The sequence below is a fragment of the Microtus pennsylvanicus genome, chromosome 7, assembly GCF_037038515.1.
Source record: "Microtus pennsylvanicus isolate mMicPen1 chromosome 7, mMicPen1.hap1, whole genome shotgun sequence".
NCBI classification, from domain to species: domain Eukaryota; kingdom Metazoa; phylum Chordata; class Mammalia; order Rodentia; family Cricetidae; genus Microtus; species Microtus pennsylvanicus.
This window is the reverse complement of record NC_134585.1, coordinates 36,346,232-36,368,604: the sequence shown is the minus strand read 5'-3', so window position 1 is coordinate 36,368,604 and position 22,373 is coordinate 36,346,232. Positions and strand designations below refer to the sequence as shown.

Here is a 22,373-nt window from a genome sequence, read left to right as displayed (position 1 = left end):
AATACAGGCCTGTGGTGCAACTGTGGCGTAACTGTTAAAAAGGTAACCAACAGCTTCTGACTGGACTTAGGCCTGCTATACAGGAGGGAACTGATATCTGGTACGTCGACCCTGACCAAGAGTGAATAGCCACTTTAAATCCTCCTTTCGCCTATACTTATTTGAAATTTAATATGCATGCTGATGTCGCCATCATTAACAATAACAACTGCTTAGCTGTGCTGTTTTACACCAAAATAAATTGCCATACTGAAGTTAGGAACAGGTGCACCAATCTGCTCTTTTATAGTGGCTTGTGACAGCAACAAAGAAACTGGTGTCACTATCACTGAACACACAGTAAGGCTCTTGCCCTGACAAGATGCTAGCTTCTAAACATATCAGAAGCAAACAGAACAGTTCTTAACTGCTTAGAAAGAAAATGCCAGGGAAGCGCACAGCAGTGTTCAGAGGCCTCAAGAAACAAGACCATGGTTACAAAAGACTTGACTTGTCCAAACAGACAACCAAAAATGAACTCAAGAACTTTAAAAAATAACCACATTAAGTGACTGAAGAATGGAAGAAGACTTCCTTTACCAAAACCTATACTCCAGAAAGAAGAAAGCTTTCTAATCTTCCTATACTGGAACTCATAGGATTAGGAACACAATATGAAGATTCAGTCCTGTGCCAGCTCTTGCCAGCACCCACAGGCACTAAGCTCACTCCCTAATACGTGAGAAAAGATAGAAGTAATGCACCCTTTCAAAGTAATCAAATACATTTTATCTAAATTCCATGTCATTCCTGTTATGAATAAACATCACATTTTCCTCAGTGAATTAAACATTCACTCAGGAGCTGAAGATGCTGCTCTTGCAGAGGACCCAGGTCTGGTTCCCAGCACGCACATTATGGCTCACAATCATCCATTATTCCAGTTGCAGTGGATCCAATGATCCCTTTTGACCTCTTCAGGCTCTAGATATACATATGGTACGAAACATAATGCAGACAAAACTGCTGAATACAGAAAATAAAATAAGCTAATAAAATATTTAAGTTCACCCACTGTCATTCATACCCTAGGCTATTTAGTTATCTATTTAGTTACAACGAAAACTTAAGACAGAAAATTCTCACTAAAAATGCAAACTGACTAGCTAAAACTTTACTGGCTAGTATAAAGTACTTGACTTGATTATTTCAAATTTCCAAAATAACCCCGCAGGTCGTCTTTTCTGCTGTTCTCTCCTGGGAAATATGAGCACGTTTCATCTGCTCAAGTTCTCCTTAAAGAGATTACCTACAGCAATCATAAAATATACTCACCCTCTGAAAGAGCAAAACAAGATTAAGTTTTGCCTTTCTGCTTTCTGCTATCAGAGATTCTAAGTAAAAATTGATAGAGTAGAACCATTAAAAAAGAACAATAGAGACAAAGTATACAGGTTTTTGTTTTAATTAAAATATAATTACACCATTTGCGCCCTCTCCTCCCTCCTAGCCCTCCCATGTACCCCCCCAATCTCCCTCTCAAATTTAACTCCTTCTTTAATCATTGTTGTTACATATGCATATATATGAATAAGCACATAAACACAACCTGCTGGGTCTGTCCGGTGTTGCCTGCATGTATATTTCTAGGGCTGGCCACCTGGTCTCGGATAATCAATCAGCAGGGTCATCCCTGGGGAAGACTTAACTCTCCCTCTATCAGCAGATGTGAATTGCTTGTAGCTCTTCCCCTAAAGGTGGATCTCCCCCACACTCCCCATCCTCCCACCCCACACCCCTCCAACCCCCCAGCTGGCACCTCTGCATGCTGCCTTCCTAACAGAACCAAGATTTTCACTAGATGGTTTTAGTTTATGGTTTGTCTTGGTTTGGTTTTGTTATTTTTATTTTTATTTTTTTTTGGTTTTTCGAGACAGGGTTTCTCTGTGGTTTTGGAGCCTATCCTGGAACTAGCTCTTGTAGACCAGGCTGGTCTCAAACTCACAGAGATCCACCTGCCTCTGCCTCCCGAGTGCTGGGATTAAAGGCGTGCACCACCACCGCCCGGCTTTGGTTTGGTTTTGTATTCATCAAAAATAGCTTGGCTGTGTTGGAGGGACAAAGGCAACAGCAGAGGACTCAGTGAGAACTTCAGTATAAAATTGTCTTTACCCCAGGAACACATCGGGATGACCAGGAGCACAACAAATCAGAGTAAAACAACCTAGAATGAGAAGACGTGGTAGGAATGGAGATAGAGAAGGAGTAATTAAGAAAGATGCACACAAAGGAAGCTAACTATTATGAAGCCTTGACTGGGCCAATGCCATGAAACAGCAGCATCCTTAAGTAAAAGTATTCCTTCACACGTTAACCAACTTAGCTGCACTTCCTGTGGCACGCCATGCCTTTCACCTCTGTGACTTCACACGCATTTCTGTCTCTGAAACACCCGTCCACGCCTAATAGACACATGAGCAGCTAAACAACTAAAGCAATATAACTGTCCTATTAACTTATATCAATTTGAAAGGGTATTCGCTTTCATTTGTTTCAAATCTTTTTTTAAGCTTCAGCTGCTGCTGGCATTCAGGTGGGCACTGTAGCGATAGACCTAGAGATGCTACACAGTAGGATGGAAGGTGGAGACTGGAGCAAGTGCACAAGGAGGAGTGGGGGAGCCTAAAGCTGTCGGGAAGCAAGTTAGGACCAGGGCCAAAGTTATCTACACTGGAACCTGGGCCCCATGCCTTAAGCCACTACTCTTGCTGTCTTCTGACTCCCGGACAGCGTTGGGAGTTCTCTGGGCAACTTTCTACAGGAGCAAAGTACACAGAGATGCTGCTGAGCTTTTGTGATAGTCAGAGGGTTTACAAATCTTCGTTCCTCCTTCACTCCTGGCTCCACTAGGACCATATGATAGACAGCTGGGCCATGTTTCAGAGGCAGTAACACTCTGGCCCAGAGTGAGCACTACAATTGTTGCTCCTAATAGATGGGATGGGGGAGAGGGTGGAAGAAGGGCTAGAAGAGGGGCTCCAGAGGGCCATCAAGTCACAGGCACTTCACGCTTGGTGTTGGTGAGACCAGCGCCAGGGCGACACCCGGTCAGCACAATGACCAGCGGGCCATTAAGCAGTGCCCTAATCTTGAGTTACTCAGCACAGTATCCACTGCAACAGCAAAAGTCCTAGACAAGCCATTACAAAGTGTGCTGGTTTAAGAGCATCTTGAAACTACAAACTTTAGAGTGCCAGGCCAAACAACCCTAACTTCAGAAGAAACAAAACCACACTCTCCTTAAAGACAACAGACAGGGTCATCTCCCTTCTTTTCAGAGTCCCCAGCCTCACTAGGTTGACAATAGATGAGGACTAGGGCCTGCTAAACAAAGGGGACCCTTTCCACAATTAAAATGAGACCCCAAAGGACCCTTGGGGGAAGAACAAACTACAACTGATCACCAATCCCAGGAGGAAAGAACATGCTGCCTTAACACTGAGACAATTAGGAAAAAGGAAAGTTCTAGAAAAACAAAGTGCTAGACCTAGAGAAACCATGGCATTTATACAGTATGAGCAGACCAGTCCTGAGCCTGAAGATGACTGTGAATGAGTCTCTGGCTGGAAAAATTCTCAGAAGCCAAAACTTGTCTCAGAGGAGATAAGATTCACCCTGAAAATTCACAAAAAGGTAAAAGTAAGAAAGTAAGCACACTGCATGATTGCAGGAACTTAGGGCCTACTAGGCCAAAAGGAGCCAACCTGGAGTCTGCCTGGAGCTGTCAAAGGTCCTGTCTGTGCCTAGCCAATAAGGAGCAACCAAGTGGTGTTTCCTGAGTGCCTAGCAGCAGGTGCTGTCAGAGGTCCTGATGGTGTCTAGCCAATGAGAGAGGAGCATGAGATGCTGCCCATCAACTGCCACCCAGCCTGGGTACTGGGAGGGTTCTAGTTTTTCCTGTTGTTAAATGAGTCTGCTGTAAACCTACTTGTCTCCTGGGTCTCTGGTCGTTGCATCGCGCCTTTTCACCCCTTCCTCCGAGGAAGTTAGGACCCAACAGCACATGACAGCAGGCACACACGAAACAGGAGAGCCCGACTGAGAACAAGCGGTAAGGGGAGCAAGAAGAGCAATGTGTGCCAGGGTCCCAGTAATCAAGTGAGCTGAAAACAATCTCTTGAGCCTAAAAGCTTTTTAGTTTGCCTTCTGTTGCTCTGCTAAAACATTCTGACTAAAAGCAACTTGGGGAGAAAAAGGTTTATTTGGCTTACGTCTTGCAGCCCATTATCAAGGGACGCCAGAGCAGGAGCCCAAGGCTGGAAAAGACAGAAACAGGAACCATGAAGGATGTTGCTTTCTGCCTTGCTTTTCCAGGACTTGTTCAGCTTGCCTTTTATATAGCCCAGAGCCATCTGCCCAGGGGTGGCCCCACTCCCACCAATCATCAGTCTCCCACAGTCATGCCTACAGGCTTGCCAGACACAGGTATGTCTGGATAGATGTCAAATTGGCCAAAACTAACCAGCATGAGCACCAAAAGCACCCGATTCAGAGTGTGTGAAAAACAATGCCAACAAACACATTTTGGATAATAAATAAAAAAGAAAAATAAATTTTAAAAGTAGCCCAAAAAGTCTCAAGGTATAGCTCAATAGTAGAGTGTGTACCTAGTATGTGCAGAGGTCTAATCTCCAGCACCCCCCTCAAAAAAAAAAACTCCTATGAATCACAATATTCAAAATTAAAATCTCACTGAGCATAGGGCAAACTAATCAGACTAGTGAGGTATCACACTGGAAGATCACGGTTCACAAGAAGCCATCTGTAACTCAGCAGATAACCACTGCTAGCAAGAAGAAAGAAGAAAATGAAAGACTGAGAATGAGATATAAAACTAAGGCAATCTATAAAGCATCTCACTGGAACCCCAGACAGTCAAAAGAAAAGGAAGTTTAATGTAAGGATGGCAGTGAATTTTCCGAGCTCTAAGACATCATCTATATACTTAGGAAGCCTAGTGAGACCTAAGCAGAATAATTTTAAAAAAGAATTCTATTCACACTGAGAATGCTTAAATCAAGCAGAAGTGAATCAACCTAATATTCTAAGGAGCTTCAGGAGAGTTTAGAAAGAGCAGAAAGCTGGAGAGGTGGCTCAGTCATTCAGAGCACTGACTGTTCTTCCACAGGACCAGGGTTCAATTCCCAGCACCCACATGGTAACACACTCTGTAACTCCAGTTCCACAAGTCCTCTTCTAGCTTCCTCATGCACCAGGCACTCAGGTGATGCAGACAGACATGCAGGCAAAATACTCACAGACTAGGTAGATAGATAGATAGATAGATAGATAGATAGATAGATAGATAGATAGACAGACAGACAGACAGACAGACAGACAGACAGACAGACAGACAGACAGACAGACTCACTCACTCCACAGCTTAAGGCCACCAGGGCATTTGTGTAAAGAACAGTGGGCATTTCCCTATAAGTTCCCTTGATGGAAAGCGCATGCTTTTGAGTTACTAATGTGTTATTTGCATAACTGTCCTGGCTCCTCAGTAGATGAAAGGGACCACTTACATTCTGTTTTTAATGTTTATTTATTATAGTATTTGATGTATATAGTGTTTTGCCTGTAGTTATGTATGTGCCCACACAGGCCACAAGAGGAAGTCATAATCCCTGGAACTGGAATTACAAATGGTTTTGGGTGCTGAGAATCAAACCTGGGTCTTCTGAAAGAGCAACAAGTGTTCTTAACCACTTAGCTGATGCTCGAGCGCCCATTTACATCTGTTACTGGATCTCCTGCCTGCACACTCACACCCACATTTTATCCTGTTTGGGAATATTTATTTAACCACATGTCAAGAGCTGAGAGACTAAACTGCAATATCATAATTCATTTTACCCCATTTTTATCCCAATAGTTTAATATAAACTATTCATTAACAAATTCTCTGATCTTATATCATTAAATTTGTAATAAATATTTTAAGAGAAAACTGAAGTGAAAGGTAGAATGCTTTGCAAGTCACTTGAAGTTGATTCTCACACGTTTACTAATAAAATTAGGTCTTTGAAAACTGTAACTGTTTCTTTAATTCCCAACTCTTCCAAGATCTCAGTCAACTGGCAGGATGCCTGTTTCTCCGCACCATTTTCTGTTACTGAGTTTCTCATTTTCCTCTTTATGACGCTCCCTTATGCTATCTTCTGCAATAACCTTTTGGTGCACAATTAAAAACCTTCCAAACTCAATCTTCTTTGAGGTTCCAACTGGCAAATGTTTTCCAAAAAGAGAGAGAGAGAAAGAGAAAGTAATTTTCTTTCCCCATCTTTACAACTACACCCAGTACACAACTGTTGGACTGTACTTGATTCTATGTCTTTAAACTATAGAGCAGGCTGGTCATTTTCAAGTTTCTTGGACAAGAGACAGCAAGATTCTGATTAATGAAAAGCATGATGATATCTGAAGTCACCCAAGCCCACCAGTTATCAGGACACTAACGAGTATCACTTCACTAACATAGGAGGAAATATGGAAAGTGTCATCAACTGAGATTTCTGCTGCGGCCATATTGATTCACGAAAATAGAAAATGAAATAAAAGATCACAGAAAAATAAGGCCAGGAAAAATAAATGAGTCTGTTAATGCTTTCTCTTACCAACTATAATAAATCAAGTTTCTGTCAATTTATTTTAATAAGTTGGGAATTACTAAATGTGCATTTCCACTGTACTCAAATTCCCATGGATAGAACAGAAGCTCTGTCTTGTACCTGGGCAAAGGGGAGACAGTGTATACTGGAGATGTCCAAATGTGCACACTGACACTGAAAACATTAGGAACCAGTCTTACTGTCCTGACAATGGTGTCCTATCTGCTGACCCAATTTGACACTTTAATACCTCAAGCACTTGAAGGTGACGGATGACACACCATCTGTCAGAATTCTACCTCCTTTCTGCTAGCGAGATGCTACACTCCAGATTAACCCAGCACACACAAACACCTTCTTTTCTCTTTCCTTAACTCACAGACTAGATAAAGCATTCTAGAACAAAATTATTTTCCCCTGTTGTTTCTTAAAAATATTGTCTCCCAGACTATATATACATGTTAATGTAAATTTTCTATAACATGCAACATAACTGTGAATCTCCTACCTCATTTAGCAAGACTTATACAAAACAGTCTGCTAATATAAACAGAAAAGAACCATGTAGCAAGCTCATGCTCACATCCACAGCCACACATGAAACACTCTGGCCCCACCAATCACAAGCCCTGGACGGCATCAATGACAGGATGTGTGCAGAGTCATGGAAGGCTGTCCTTTCCTGAGGGAGAGTGAGTGAGTTGGGTCGCCTGGACTCACTGAGGCTTGGCCTGCACAGAGCAGAGTCTTCTAAACCTGGTGTGACATGTCTGAAACAGACATAACCCAAGGCAAGGCTTCCTGGCTCAGGACTTAGGGCGTTCAGCACTGGCTCGGCTGCAACGAACCTTGCAGTGAGACGGAAACTTCTCGGAGTCACTGTTCCATGTTCAAAACAGCAAGGATAACAGTCAAGGAGAACGCAGAACAATTCTCCAGTCAAGAGCAGCCAGCTAAAGGGAAGGACCTGACAGCTACCAAACAGCCAGCTAGCCCTATCCAATAACTCTTGTTAATTTAAGACATCTAAGAGTTTCTGGAAGAGGGTGCTAGCTTCTCTGGGGCTGTGGACTGTAGGTTGGTTATCGTTTGCTTTATGTCTGGTATCCACGTATGAGTGAGTACATACTATATTTGTCTTTCTGGGTCTGGGTTACATCACTCAGGATGGTTTTGTCTAGTTCCATCCATTTGCTTGCAAATTTAAAGATGTCATTGTTTTCTATTACTGAGTAATACTCCATTGTGTAAATGTACCACATTTCTTTATAGATGCAGAGATCCACAGCTAACCACTGGGCCGAGCTCCCAGAGAACAAACAAAGCGATGGAGGAGCAATAATATGAACTAAGGGGTCAAGACCATGATGGGGAAATCCACAGAATCAGCTGACCCAACCTAGTGGGAGATCACTGACTCTGGACTGACAACTAGGGAACCTGCATAAAACAGAACTGTTGTGCCCAGATTACGACCCCCAGAGAGAGACCACCAGAAAGGCCCAGACTGTAATAAGCAAGGTTTAATCAGCATAATACAAACATGTTTGGAACTCATCTCCATCCCCATTACGGTAAATGGGCACATATTACATACTTCCTATAGGTTGGACACTGTGTTTGATAACAGGTAAGACACAAGGTTCATGCTCTCAGAAGACACAGATGTCACTGGCAGGAAAGTTGTGACAGAGCAATACAGAATACTCAAAAGCACAAAGCGGATTTCTAAGACAATCTTAGACAAGTGTCCTGAAAGAAAACCTATGCAAATTAAGGCATGAGTAATGAGTCAGAATTAGGTGAAACAGAGGGAAGAATATTTAAGATCAAAGGAGCAAAACATTTCCAAAACTAAAAGCAGTCGCTATGGAGTGCACAGAATTGAAAGAGAGTGATGAAGAAGTCAGATGCGTGGGCTGTAGAAATGGCCAACACAAAGAAACCTCAACAGTACCTTCGGAAGTGCTCTGTCTCATAATGTTGACAGGCTTTTTTATTTTAACCTTACAGGTCCGATGTGTATATATACTGCAGGCAAGAGCGCTCACTGTACAAGCCTGAGGACCTGCAATCAGATCCTGGTACCCACATAAAAATAGCCAGCCATTGCCCTATGACCTGTAAGCACCTATAACACCAACACTATTAGGGGATGGGTGTTGAAGACAGGAATGCCTGGGTTTGCTGTCACCAGGGAGCTAGAGGTTCATCAAGAGGCTCTGTGATGGCTACTCTTGGTTACCAGCCTGACTATATCTGGAAGGAGCTATAGTGCAGAAATGGAGGCCACACTTGGGATCCGGTTCTTGTGACAGGAAGACACAGGCCTTTAATCCAGACCTTGAGGCAAGCAGACACACCTTTAATCTGAGTCCCACCTTCTGCTGGAAACCTGTATAAGAACAATAGAAAAGGGGAAGCTTCCTTCTTTGCCAGCTTGCCCTTGCCTTGCCAGAACATCCATCCCTTCACTGGCATTGAAGACTGCTTCTTCAGGATTCCCGCATCTACAGAAGACCAGCAAAGACGCCCAGCCTCATGGGATTGAGCAACTACTGGATTCCATTCACAGCCAGCCATTGTTGGATTGGTTGGACTGAAGGCTATAAACAATTCAAATAAATAAATATATATACATATATACATACATACATACATACATACATACATATGGGGGGGACAAATTCAGTCCATAAATTCTCTCCCGAGAACCCAGACTAATCCAGGCGCTATCTCAAGGGAATGATGTGCAGAGGCATAGAACAGGACACTCAACACCCTGCTCTAGCCTCCACAAGTGTACACACACACACACACACTGGACTGTGAAGGGGTTAAACAGATATGCACACTCTCGCTTCATTGTATATAATTGGTTGGGTGAGAAATTAATTACACTAGCCCAAACTACAAGAGCAGCGATGACGCTGAACAGAGGGACACACTCAACAGGCACCTGGGTACAGAACTGACAGCTGGATGGATGGGTTACTAAGCTGCCGGAGAAAAGAACCAGTAACACTCTGCCACCCTCATCCTACCTTACTGGAACCTGCTTTATAATCTAAGAATAAAAGCCTAGCTGACCTTAAATGAGCCCCCCCTTTGTACCCTTAAAGTCCCCTAGTTAAAAGTGCTCATGATCAAGGTCCTCCAGCTGTCCAGCTATTAGTCTAGAACTCATCCACATACATCCTTAACCCCCTCACTATATGCAAAGAAGAGAGAGTTAAAATAAAATCTATACTCAGTCACTGGAAGATTGAAGGATTTCAAATTCTATTAGCTTATATTCCCGATGTTCTTATAATTTATCATACACATACCTGTAGCACATATAAAAGATTCAAGTGCACACTGAATTCCACCCAATGTTCTATACATACATACATACACACACACACACACGTTACCCAAATGTTATGCAAAAGTCAGAACCATAAAAAATAATAGTTGATGGATAATAGATTATTATATGCTTTGTGTACCAGACACGCGTCTAAGAGCTTTGTAAACTGTTTTATGGCCTTCGAACTGACAAGTTAATGTTTCTGTATTCTCTACCATACAGATGAGCAAAACAAATCAGGACGAAGAAACAACTGATCAGCACAGCAGTGGCATCCAACCCCAAGACTATGGAACCTGGAGTGTGGCTCACAGTCCTGCTTCCTTGACTGACACTGCTCACATTGACTCTCACCTGTTTTCTGCTTTGTAAGAGATGACTTGGCCACCAGTAAAGACAGGCTGGAATGCACGCATGGTGCATCCTCCTCTTCTATGCACACTGTCAATGAACATGTATAGAATGACTTTTGCTTCTTTGTGCTGTTCTGTCTTATAATAGGAAAACCAGAGTCCCACAGTACTTACAAAGGTCAGACTAGAAAATCTAATGAAATCCAATAAGCTTGGTTTTTGAGAGAGAGAGAGAGAGAGAGAGAGAGAGAGAGAGAGAGAGAGAATATTCAGCTCTTCCTGACAGGGTCTTATATGTATCCCATTTGACCTCAAACTGTTTCTGTAGCTCAGACTGGTGTTGACCCTTTGACCCTCCCACCTCCAGCCGTGCCCCCATATCTTCACACACACACCCCAGGCCTCACTAGAATTACAGGCATGTACAACACCCACCAGTTTAGAAGGTGCCTGGGAAGGAACCCTGAACTCTGGGCATGCTAGGCCAGCACTCTACATCCCCACCTGAGACTAGGGAAATGGCAGTTTACCCTCCAAGTCTTTGCTTCACAGAACTTGCGAATAACCCTGCCACACCATACACTCATAGTCAGTACACAGGTAACTTACTGTATGTGCTATTCCTTAAGTTAATGTCTTAATTGGTTTGATAAGTTGATTTGAAATAATAAAAGTCCGGTTTTATCCCATGCTTTTTCAGACCCAGGCCAGCTGGCCTTGGTGAGTTCCCGATAGAACATCCCCATTGTCTCAGTGTGTGGGTGCACCCCTCGCGGTCCTGAGTTCCTTGCTCGTGCTCTCTCTCCTTCTGCTCCTAATTTGGACCTTGAGATTTCAGTCCAGTGCTCCAATGTGGGTCTCTGTCTCTGTCTCCTTTCATCGCCTGATGAAGGTTAATATTCAGGAGGATGCCTATATGTTTTTCTTTGGGTTCACCTTCTTATTTAGCTTCTCTAGGATCCCAAATTATAGGCTCAATGTCCTTTATTTATGGCTAAAAACCAAATATGAGTGAGTACATCCCATGGTCCTCTTTTTGGGTCTGGCTTACCTCACTCAGGATAGTGTTTTCTATTTCCGTCCATTTGCATGCAAAATTCAAGAAGTCATTGTTTTTTACTGCTGAGTAGTACTCTAATATGTATATATTCCATACTTTCTTCATCCATTCTTCCACTGAAGGGCATCTAGGTTTTTTCCAGGTTCTGGCTATTACAAACAATGCTGCTATGAACATAGTTGAGCATATACTTTTGTTGATCCTATTGCATGTACTGGCTTTGTGGGAGCCTAGGCAGTTTGGATGCTCACCTTACTAGACCTGGATGGAGGTGGGTGGTCCTTAGACTTCCCACAGGGCAGGGAACCCTGATTGCTCTTCGGGCAGGGAGGGGGACTTGATTGGGGAAGGGGGAGGGAAATGGGAGGCGGTGGCAGGGAGGAGGCAGAAATCTTAAATAAATAAATAAATAAAAAAATTTTAAAAATTTAAAAAAAGAAATAATGGAAGTCATCTCTGAAAGGTCCACTTAGGTAATCAGCATCTGCCTCTAATCAAACTAAGATGATTAACAAATTAAGCCCTTTAATTAGCATTTTACATAATTTAGGCAAATCCTTCTTAGTTTTAAAAAGGTGAAACAGAATTCATCAATTAGAATTCCTCTTAATTTTGATTAATTATCTCCTTTAAACTGTATTAATTATCTAATTTTACAGCATGTACAGTAAAAACCAAGAAATATAATTTAAAATTAATGTTTACTTCTTGAAATCTAGCATTTTATAAAATTTAGGCTAGTTCTGTCCATCTGGGCAAATTAATAGAAAACTCTAGAGGAAAACAGATTTAGTTTTTGTATCAACTCTCCAGAGTCAACTTCAAGCACAATAAAATCAACTGGCATTCTTAAAGAAGGAGAAGGCAGGGGTAGAGGAGAGGAGGAAGGGCAAGGGTGGGGAGAAGAAAGAAGGGAGGGAGAGGGAAGGAGGAAGAACTCAGAAGCCCAAGCTTTGGTGTTCACTGATCAACCAAACACTTCCAAACTATTTTAAGCACTTACTCAAGTGCCAATACTTGTAACACAATTTACAATACTCCACTGTAGGCGCTTGGAAAATATCAGTCTGTTGGCTGACTAGAAGAACTATAAGGACTGCTGAGTATTGAACCCGAGCCTCACTGAGACAAGGACCCGCAGGCTAGGTTAGAGCACTATGGCTGTGATGTGACGAACATTTATCCTACTCACCTGAGAACAGCGCTTTCTTAAGACATCAGCAACAGCACAACCAAACTGCAAGTGTAAAACGTTCAACTTCGAGGTACATGTACACTAACCGTTCCATTCAATTCACTACTGCTTAATAACCTTCCAACCATCTCCTACGGAAGGAGAAGGACATGCACATGCACACACACATGCAGCTACAGAGCATGAACTTCCTCTCGTTATTTTCTCTCCTATACTAAACAGACCACTGGTAACTGCGGTACTCTGGCTCCCCCAAATGACACTTCTCGAGCACAATAGTTCCTGGCAACTAAGAAAGAAATACAAGTAGGTTCCTTGAAGTCCATCTTCTTGGGAAAAAACCTGTCAGAAATACATTCAATCTGAGTGTCATCACCTCTCACTTCCCTACGCTCAGCCTCATCAAATAAGAACATTTAATTTCAAGCAAAAACTTTCCTCTAAGTCCCAAACAGTGTGGGATTTTGGCTCCACTGCTTTCGCCCTTGACCTCCTAATCTCAGCCTAGCATTCTGAACTGTCACTGTCATCTCCACGGGCCTACTGGCATTCATAAGCAATATTTTCACAAGCAAACACACATCTTGGCCTAAGAATACACTCCTACTTTTACATCCCCACTACCACCAGCATCACACAGCATCACACTACCCTTATCTTCTGCACCGAGATCTGGGGCCAGTCTTCAGGCCACGCCCACCAAGACTCAAGCTCTCAGTTCTTCAGTCCACAAACCCTCCTTACCTACATAATACTAAGACACTAATCACGTCTTCTGAAATAACCTGCCTCGTCAGCTCTCCATTCCTTTGCATTCTCAAGTCTCACCATGGCGGTTATCTGCACAGAGATCTGGTCATGCTCCTCAAATCCCCCAACAATGCCCTTGCCCTTCTATCCAGCTAATCTCATCCTCTGTTCTTTTCCATAATTTAAAACAGATTTCCTTATCATCAGACTGTACGCCAGGCTAGATGAACCAGTGAGAAACCCTGTCTCAAAAATAACGTGGAACGTAATAAATGAAGGCATCCATCTTTGATCTATGACTTCCACACACGCGCGCGCACCCATATTCACACACAAAATGAAATTCTACACAACGAAGTTGTATGGTTCCCCAACGATGTTACACATAGAAACAAAGGTTGGGGAAAGTACCTGTGGTATATTGATATACTTAGCTTCTAATTCTGACAAGAATTATTAGTTAAAAGGAAGCATTTTAGCAAAATTACAGTTAATGCTTTAATTTCCAACATTAATGTGAATCTCTGATCTCACACCTGTGTTTGCGTATTCTTTTTGATGAGCCCTGTTACTTTAAATGTCACTTCTTTTTTGGTGCTAGGTAAGGACAACCTGTGAGAAAAAAATCTGATCCATATTTACTAAGTGTTTAATGATTTACATATCTCAAAATATCCACTAGCCTGCCTGGGGGAGCTGCGGGGACTTCTAGCCTCCCTTATCTTCAGGCTCCTCATGGAGTTGTTGGGAGGATTAAACCATATAAGCCCATAAAGCGTTTAGCTAAGTGATTGGTACTCAGTAGACGCAGTAAACGTTAGCTGTCAGAGATTAGCTTCCTCTGCTTACATGTCTTAGCAGATGCGATTCTATTTAGTCATTAGCATCTTTCTTTAGGAAATGAGGACCCCATGCAAGTTTGGATATAGTTTTTTTCCTAACATTGACAAAGTGATCTTAACCATTAGATTACCCAAAGAAGCTGAAGTATGTGAAAGGTTAAGTTCCAATAGAGAACAGGATTCTCTTGCTCAAAACTGGAACCTGAAAATCGTGGACTTAACAGAGATAAGCAAGAGAACAAAGCCAAAGAGGATCAACAGCAAGAGAAAGGCTTAAGTCTTGAAAGTTGCGTTAGCATCCAGCAGCAGGTAAAGAAGTAGAAGGTGTACCAAAACAGGGTACAGCTGCCTGTTCTCACACACCTTTGGAGGCTAAGTATAGCAAAACCACAAACTCTAAGCCAATAGTTGCAGCTATTAGCTACACCCTAGTGCTCTGTAACCAAGTTTAGCTAAAAGATCACTGAAAACACAATCTTCACCTGCCCCTACTTTTTACAAGCCCTTAGCCATATTCCTAACTCTCACTGTTTTGAGAGTCTCACGGTGTACTTTATCTGCCCTGGCACTCAGTGTAAGCCAGGGTGGTCTCAACCTGCTGTTCTCCTCCCCACTCTGCCTCTATGCTGGGGGGTGTACCATCACACCCAACAGCGTGACCCTGACCCTGGTTCGTAGTCTCACCCAAATGACCTAGAAGGAGTCAGTCTGACCTAGACTTCAGACTAATCCATGACACAAGACTTCAACCAAAAAGGATTGAGTTTTAAGGGCACTTGGAGAAAAAGGAAAAGACTATGAAGATTATAAATGCAAACATGTCATATACTTCAGTATCTATTTCAGAATAGCTTCAGAAAACATGAACAATATCTCATGCTAGCGATGAGATTCAGTAAGGCTAATTTCATCCTTTTATGCACAGATATACATACACATTACCTTGTATGCAGGAAACTTCAACTAATTTAAAGTCGTATTTTCCAAGTTGTAGGCATAGTTGTCGAACGTGTAACTCTAGGAATTTTATATTTTAAAACTACATAAAAACTGTTAAAATAGGTGACTTTCACAAGTTAATTTTAGTCTTCAAGATTAATTAATTCAGCTTGAAGTTCTACATTTTGGCAATCTCTAGGTTTAAAAACTACCTTATGAAGAGAATCTAATTCTGTAATTCTAAAAAGAAAACCCAAATTCTATGAATTCTAAAATATTACCAAAAGGACTACTTGTCATGATTTTTCATAATTACATACATATAAAAACAGGTCTCAACTAGCTGAGAGTTTGGCAGACACTTTCCCTATTCTTCAAAACAAAGGTTATCGACAGTATGTCTGCCCAGTTAGTACACATAAAATAAGATTGCTCTATATAATTATCCAATGTTACAGACCACTATGCAAACAAAAGGACTATGTTAGCTGAGTTGTCTTCAGAAAGGACACACTGGGGACTGGAGAAATGGTCAATGCAGAGGATCTCGGTCAGTTCCCAGCTCATGCATACACGGCACATAAATGTACACCCCAGCATACAGGAGAAAGGGAAGTTAGCACACAGCCCCACCTCTTAACCAAGAAGCTATTTTGCAACTGATATCTGCTGGAAGGAAAAAGCCAGTTTTCTTCCGAGGAGTGACAGAGCACAGGGCAGGCCTCATGCTCAGGAGGAGGTGGTCAACACAAACAGGCTCCTTGTGGGGATTTTGATTGTTGCTTTGAGGAAAGGGGGCTTTGTGTGTGATTTTTTTTTTTGTATGCTTTCTTTTCTCTTTTTAAGAGAAAGAAAGAACATGAAGTTGGATGGGAAAAGTAAAGAATATAACCAAAACATATTATACAAAAATTTTTTAATTAAATTTAAAAAAATTTTTAAAAGGACTATCACAATGACCCAGTAGTTACAAGCACTGATTACTCTTCCAAAGGACACAGGTTCAATTCCCAGCACCCACATGATAGTTAAGAACTGTCTATAACTCCAGTTCCTGGGGATCTGTAGCCCTTTTCTGGTCTCTGAAGGCACTGCACACATGGTGGACAGACATACATGAAGACATACTCACATAAAATAAAAATTAATTTTCAAAACACTTTTTAAAGAAAGGCAAGCATTCTCCTGCCTGCTCTTCTCCAACATCTGCATGTCCCACCTCGATTTTATCACTAGATTTGTACTCACAAAGACACACCGTGTCAAAAGGCACAAAAGGAACAGAGCTCTGTGGGCTCTGCACTGAAATCACTAGGAAAGTTATTGATTTAGGTTATAGAGAACCAACTCCTTCAAGTTTGTCCTCTGACCCTCACATGTGAGCTGCGCCATGTGTACCTACACACATGCTTACACATACAAAAAAATAAATTTTTTAAATGCATTAAAGTAACATGAAACATTTTCTGAAATAAAATAAATAAGTAAATAAAAGGATATACAAAATAAGAGTCAAGAAATTCTAAGTGCCAGGTGTGGGATTAAGAAATTCATTTTAAGCAAAAATAAACCATTCAAAATTGCATGTGTACTTGTTTTGAGATGGTCAAGCCATGAGATTACTGCCTTATGCGCATTCTCCCAAAAACTCTCACCTCCTTGAGCACAAAGGCAAGCGAACAGCACGAGCTCTCTTTCTAAGGTGCATTAGATCTAGTCTGTGGCACACAGAACACTCTCCTATCTTTACTGTCCCTGACTTCTGCTACCGTAATAAAGTTCCCTGGCTTTACATCCATTGGCAAGTCAAATAAATTTTCTTAAGAAGTTTAAAAACACCCAAGTGTATTACAAACTTATCTGGCTCTGGAGTGCAATAGCACAGGGTCCTCCGTCTAGGAGCTGATCTTTCCCTACTGACTGCGAGAACCTGTGTAAGGATGCTCAGTCCCCTGTGCTATGACTCAAGGTTAAGTCAATCAGCTCAGCTATGAGAAACCCAAAATAATCCTCGGAGACTACAATACTCCATCACCTCTAATCCTTCTTAGACATTTGATTTGACATTCACGTTATTAAGGGAAAGGATAAAACACACCAGTTCTTCTCTTTTTGTACATTTTCATGTCCTATGTCACAAAGATTCATAATCTGCTATCCACTAGAAACTCAAGTTTAAACCAAAAAAGCAAAAGAATCACCACACTGCATGGATCAAAAGTGCAGAGTAAGAAACAAGATCAGGAATCAGTTTACATTTTCCAGATTTTTACCCAATAAAATAACATCAGCAAAAAAATAAAAATAAAAAATAACATCAGCATGGCACTCTAAATAAAACAAAATTTAAGAGAAAGGGCTGTGCAAAAGAATTAATGAGACCTTTCTCATATTCTCGTACATGTTCCTCTATCAAAGTAAGCATGTAATTTATGTTACTGTAGCTCCTCCTGATATAAAAGCACCTTGTCTTACAGATGAGGCTGAAGAAGGAAATACTGTAGCCTTAGAGAAATTAAGACAAAGAAATACATACAAGAACACAAGCACTTCAAATCCAGGTAGACTCTCAGTGTGCCGGGAAACTGTGATAGCCCCGTAGATCTCTACCCTCGCGTTTCCGTGTGCCTCACCTAAAGCAGCAAGATGCGTGGTCTCCACTTAGAAGACCATCTCAGGTGACAAATGCTCATAACTGTTCTCAAACCCTGGTTCTGCCCCAAGTCTATACCAATCCCTGGTTAGGGGTAATAGTTTTCAAATGCAAACTAGGTCTTCAGAGCAAACTAAAGATAATATGCACGTGTGTAGGAATGAACCTAAAGTAAAAGGCTGACAGGGACCTGAGGGGTAAGTTAGTTAGTCTGCGACACCTGAATATAAGTACCTCCTTACCAGGGTCAGACCACAGGAGAGAAAGTGCAACCTCCGCCACTCCCTCCTTCGCGCACACACACATGCACTCACACACGAACTCACACTGTTGTGCACATCAAATTAATTTCACATGATTACAGATCAGAAGCCTTGAGTCTCAGAAGAAACATTAGCACCTGGAGTTGGCATTGAGCCAAGCTGAATCTGGGGCTTCAGGCTGCAGCTTTCCAAGTTATCCCAGTAAATGGGTCCCAGGACCACCCTACAGACACCAAACCCAGCAGAAGCTTGGGTATAGAAAAGGACACAGTAAAGGCATGCACCATGGTGGTGGTGCATGCCTAAGGCAGAGGCAGGCAGCTCTCAGAATTCAAGGCCCTACAGAGCTAGTTCCAGGATAGCTAGGGCTACAGAGAAACCCTGTCTCAAAAGGAAAAGAAAGAAGATATAGTGCGGTTACTTGCATATAACCTACACATACCCACCCTTACGCTCACATTACCACTGGGTTACTTGTAACACAATAAATTTAAGCGGGGTGTAAGTAGCTATATTACTTCGGAAACAATGACAAGAAAGTCATCACATTTTTCTGCACAAACATAATTATTTTACAGAAAGCTTCTAACACAAAGTTTGTAGAATCCAGATACAGAGCCCACAGCCAGAAGTCACTACATTTCAATGTAAAAGGGACATATATATATATACACACAGACACACACACACATGGACCACATATATGCCTAGTGCCCAAGGAGACCAGAAAAGGGCACAGATCCCATGGAATTGGTGTTTTGGGGGCAGTTGTGAGCCTCTTATGTCAGTGCTGGGACCGAACACAGGTCCTCTGCAAGAGCAGCAAATGCTCTTCACTATCTCTCCAGTTCCTAAACACATTACTTTTTAAAAACATATAGAGCAATGCGTTCAGATACTCTAGAATAAAAAACAAGATCAAGGACATTTTTTTCTTCCAATCTTCCAATAGAAAGCCAGCAATTTCAAAATAGTTTAAAAAACAAAATTACTTCTAATAAGAAAAGATAAACTGAGGCTAGAGAGATGGTTCAGCAGAGGACCCGGGTTTGATTCCCAGCACCTTCCAGTCAGACAGCTCACGATGCCCGGAGTGCAATGCCTCTAGTCTCCACGGGCACCCACACTCAGTTGCGTATCCCACGCACAAACACACACACACACACACACACACACACGACCAAAAGTAAGACAAATCACTGTTTAAGATAAATCAACTGTTGATACAGCAATACTAGACTTCACCAAGGACCAAAGCTAAAAGAAAAAAAGTAGAAGCGCTGGGCTTGGGTCCACTGATCCTGTGCCGACTTCCAGGCCTACACACACACGCAGGGACTTTATAAGAGAAGGAACTACAGAAAGTCTCTCCCTAGCACATAGCAGACACTAAATGTTTGCTGACCGTCCTTATGCAACCAAATTTGACCAAAACTTTAACAGTAAATGAGAAGGAATGAGTTCTGAAGAAGCAAGCACCTCTGTCCTCTTGGTGGCACTGATCTGTAAGAAGCCATGACACAGCAGTCTGCAGACAGGACAGGGACCTTCCACCTACACCACTTGACAATCTTTCTTTCACAGCAGCACAGATCCACCTGGGACATATTTTCTACTTCTGACCACAATATTTCTCCATGCTAAATTTCCCAAACATTTGTTTTACATAACTGCAAAATGTAGTTCACTCAGATTCATCTGCAAAAGTGACTTCTGAAAACTATCCAATCAGAAGTTACAAACAGCTGACTTTCAAACTGAAACACAACCTTCTCTAGACCTCACATGCTTTCAAGTATCACTTGCTGTCAGCTATTCTTTGAGCCGGGTACCTAATAAAAGAACATAAAGAGCCTGGATCAACTTACTAATATCGGTACTTAAAAGAAAAGGAGATGATAACCGGGGAACAATTTCAAATAACTATAAAAATATACTTAAAAGTCAACCATGGTGGCATGCCTGCAATCCCAGTACTTAGTACGCAGAGGCATGAAGATTGCCCTAAGTATAGATAGACTACATACTAAGATGCATTCTCACTAAAACTAAGGGAGGAGAAAGTAGAGAAAAATATCTATCTTTATATATACACACTTACATACATATATATATCTTTATATAGACACACTTATATATATATATACACATATATATATCTTTATATAGACACACTTACAGCCTCAAAATGCAAATGACTGTCCTTTAAGAAATTCTGAACTTTATCCTTGGGTAAAATGCTGAATCGAAATCGAAGCAGATCCATTTCTTGTTGAATAAACCATCGTCTAAGATCTTCCCTGAAAGGGAAACAGAAATGAATATAAGTTAAAAACCCAATGATGGCTCAATAAAAACAATAAAAAAAAACCCAATGATGATCAGATTCAAGAGATTTTCTGACAGGATATTCAAGGCATGTCAGACACCAAGAGAGCCGTCAAGAGCAGACCGTCCTCTCTGAAGTAAAGAGAAGAAGTTCACAGCGTCACCGCCTGTGTGCACCCGCTCTCACCTGAGACGGAATGTGAGAACCATAACCTTCCACATGGATGCGGGCTGAGGCCCAGGAGCACACAAAAAAGGATATTTGGAGGAAACCAGTGCAATTACTAAATAAAGTTTAAAAAAAAAAAGCTCACTGCATTTAAAGTAACTTTCAAAGAGGCCGTTACACTAGAAGTGAGGTGCTCCTTTCTCTGAGGTGCTTTTGTCCATAGCAAGTAAACACCAAAGTCTTAAAAGTCTTTTTTTTTTTCTCTGAACAGGTTAACATGAGCAAACTTTGTCAACTAAGAGGGTAAGCTTCACAGTAAACCAGTATTTTTTTTTGGTTTTGCTTCTTTTATTTTATTAAATAATATTTTTTCATTGATTTTATAAACCAACCACAACCACAATTTCCCCTCCCCCCTCTCCTCTCGGTCACCCCCTCCCCATATCCCCACCCTAAACTTCCAATATTTTAAAGCTAAAAATAAAAATATACTAATCCATAAGACAAACACAGAGCTGGCATTCATGCTACATTATAAAATAACTACTGCATGTAAAGTATAATTTGATTTTTTCGAGGTGACTTTCATAGACTACCAGCAATTTAGTGACTATGTAGATCATACGTTTTCTATAAAGCCAAAAATCTAAGTTTCAAGCTTTAAGGCAAACATGCTATCACTTAGGATCTTGTGAGAAGAAGTAATTCAAAATACTCAACCCAGATGTAGGCGGATCTCTGTGAGTTCGAGACCAGCCTGGTCTACAGAGCTAGTTCCAGGACAGGCTCCAAAGCCACAGAGAAACCCTATCTCGAAAAACCAAAAAAAAAAAAAAAAAAAAAAAAAACAAACTCAACCCATAACGTAATAATAACAAGAAACAACCATAGCTCTGATATTTGACCAAAAATTAGAAAGAGGGGGGAAGTTACACTAAAAAAAGCAATTAGCTCCTTCTCCCTCTGGGTGGCAGCACTGAGTTACAAGAAACCAGCTACCAAATGAAAATAGCTGAAATTTAATCTCACATTTGAAAACTTCTATCAAATTCAAGTGCATGTTTGAATCAATGTTTCTTAGTAATATTACCAGTTTTTTCCTTGGAAAAGTATCAAAAGTCCTCTTCCTAATGAAATCCCTTATAAATTTAAATACCAAAATTTAGAGCCTTTCCCATTCAGATAAAAATGGTTTAATCCAGCAAATCTGCAATAATTTTTTCAGCATTTTCTAGTAAACCAACTTATTTCAAAGAATGCACAATGATGTTCATCCTATGACATGCTAGTTCCCCCAATGTCATTCTGGGGTTCCTATTAGTTCAGAAACATGCCAACTTCACATGAACCAGTTTATAACCCAAGATCAAATCTGAGTGCGAGGACCAAGGGTATACTCACGACTGGCAGTATGCAAGGCGCAAAATAAAGTGGGAAATATGGTCCCTTCTGCGTGGCTCATATTCATCTTCTAAGTTCTCCTTCAAAACAAAACGACACAAATAAATTCATGTCTCAGAACGAGAAGGGGTGTAAAGACATGCTGATTCAACACAGCCAATGGTAAAAGAAGCTTCAAAACACAATTCTTAACATGATTTGCCAGATAATTATCACTGTATTTCAACTACAAGCATGCACAACTGAGAACCTCACTGTCTCATTGAAAGCTCCTGGGCTAGACCCAACTACTTCCTTCCTATCACCACTCCTAATTTTCCCAGCTTACTCCGGGGTATCCACCTTCTCAGTCAGTCCTAAAACTCGACCCCCAACTCTTTTCATTTTAACTGTTCTAGGTATGAGAAAAAATTATTTT

At 41.4% G+C, this 22,373-nt stretch overlaps 1 protein-coding gene across 1 annotated transcript in view; it reads right to left on the bottom strand.

Moving 5' to 3' along the window:
• Prim2 (DNA primase subunit 2) overlaps positions 1 to 22,373 on the bottom strand; it is a 180,991-nt gene that overhangs the window by 152,584 nt on the left and 6,034 nt on the right. The window contains exons 4-5 of the mRNA XM_075980517.1: positions 21,956 to 22,035; positions 20,237 to 20,357 (exon numbers count right to left, since the gene is read on the bottom strand). Coding sequence (XP_075836632.1) covers positions 20,237 to 20,357; positions 21,956 to 22,035 — 201 coding nt within the window. The remainder of the gene's footprint in view (positions 1 to 20,236; positions 20,358 to 21,955; positions 22,036 to 22,373) is intronic.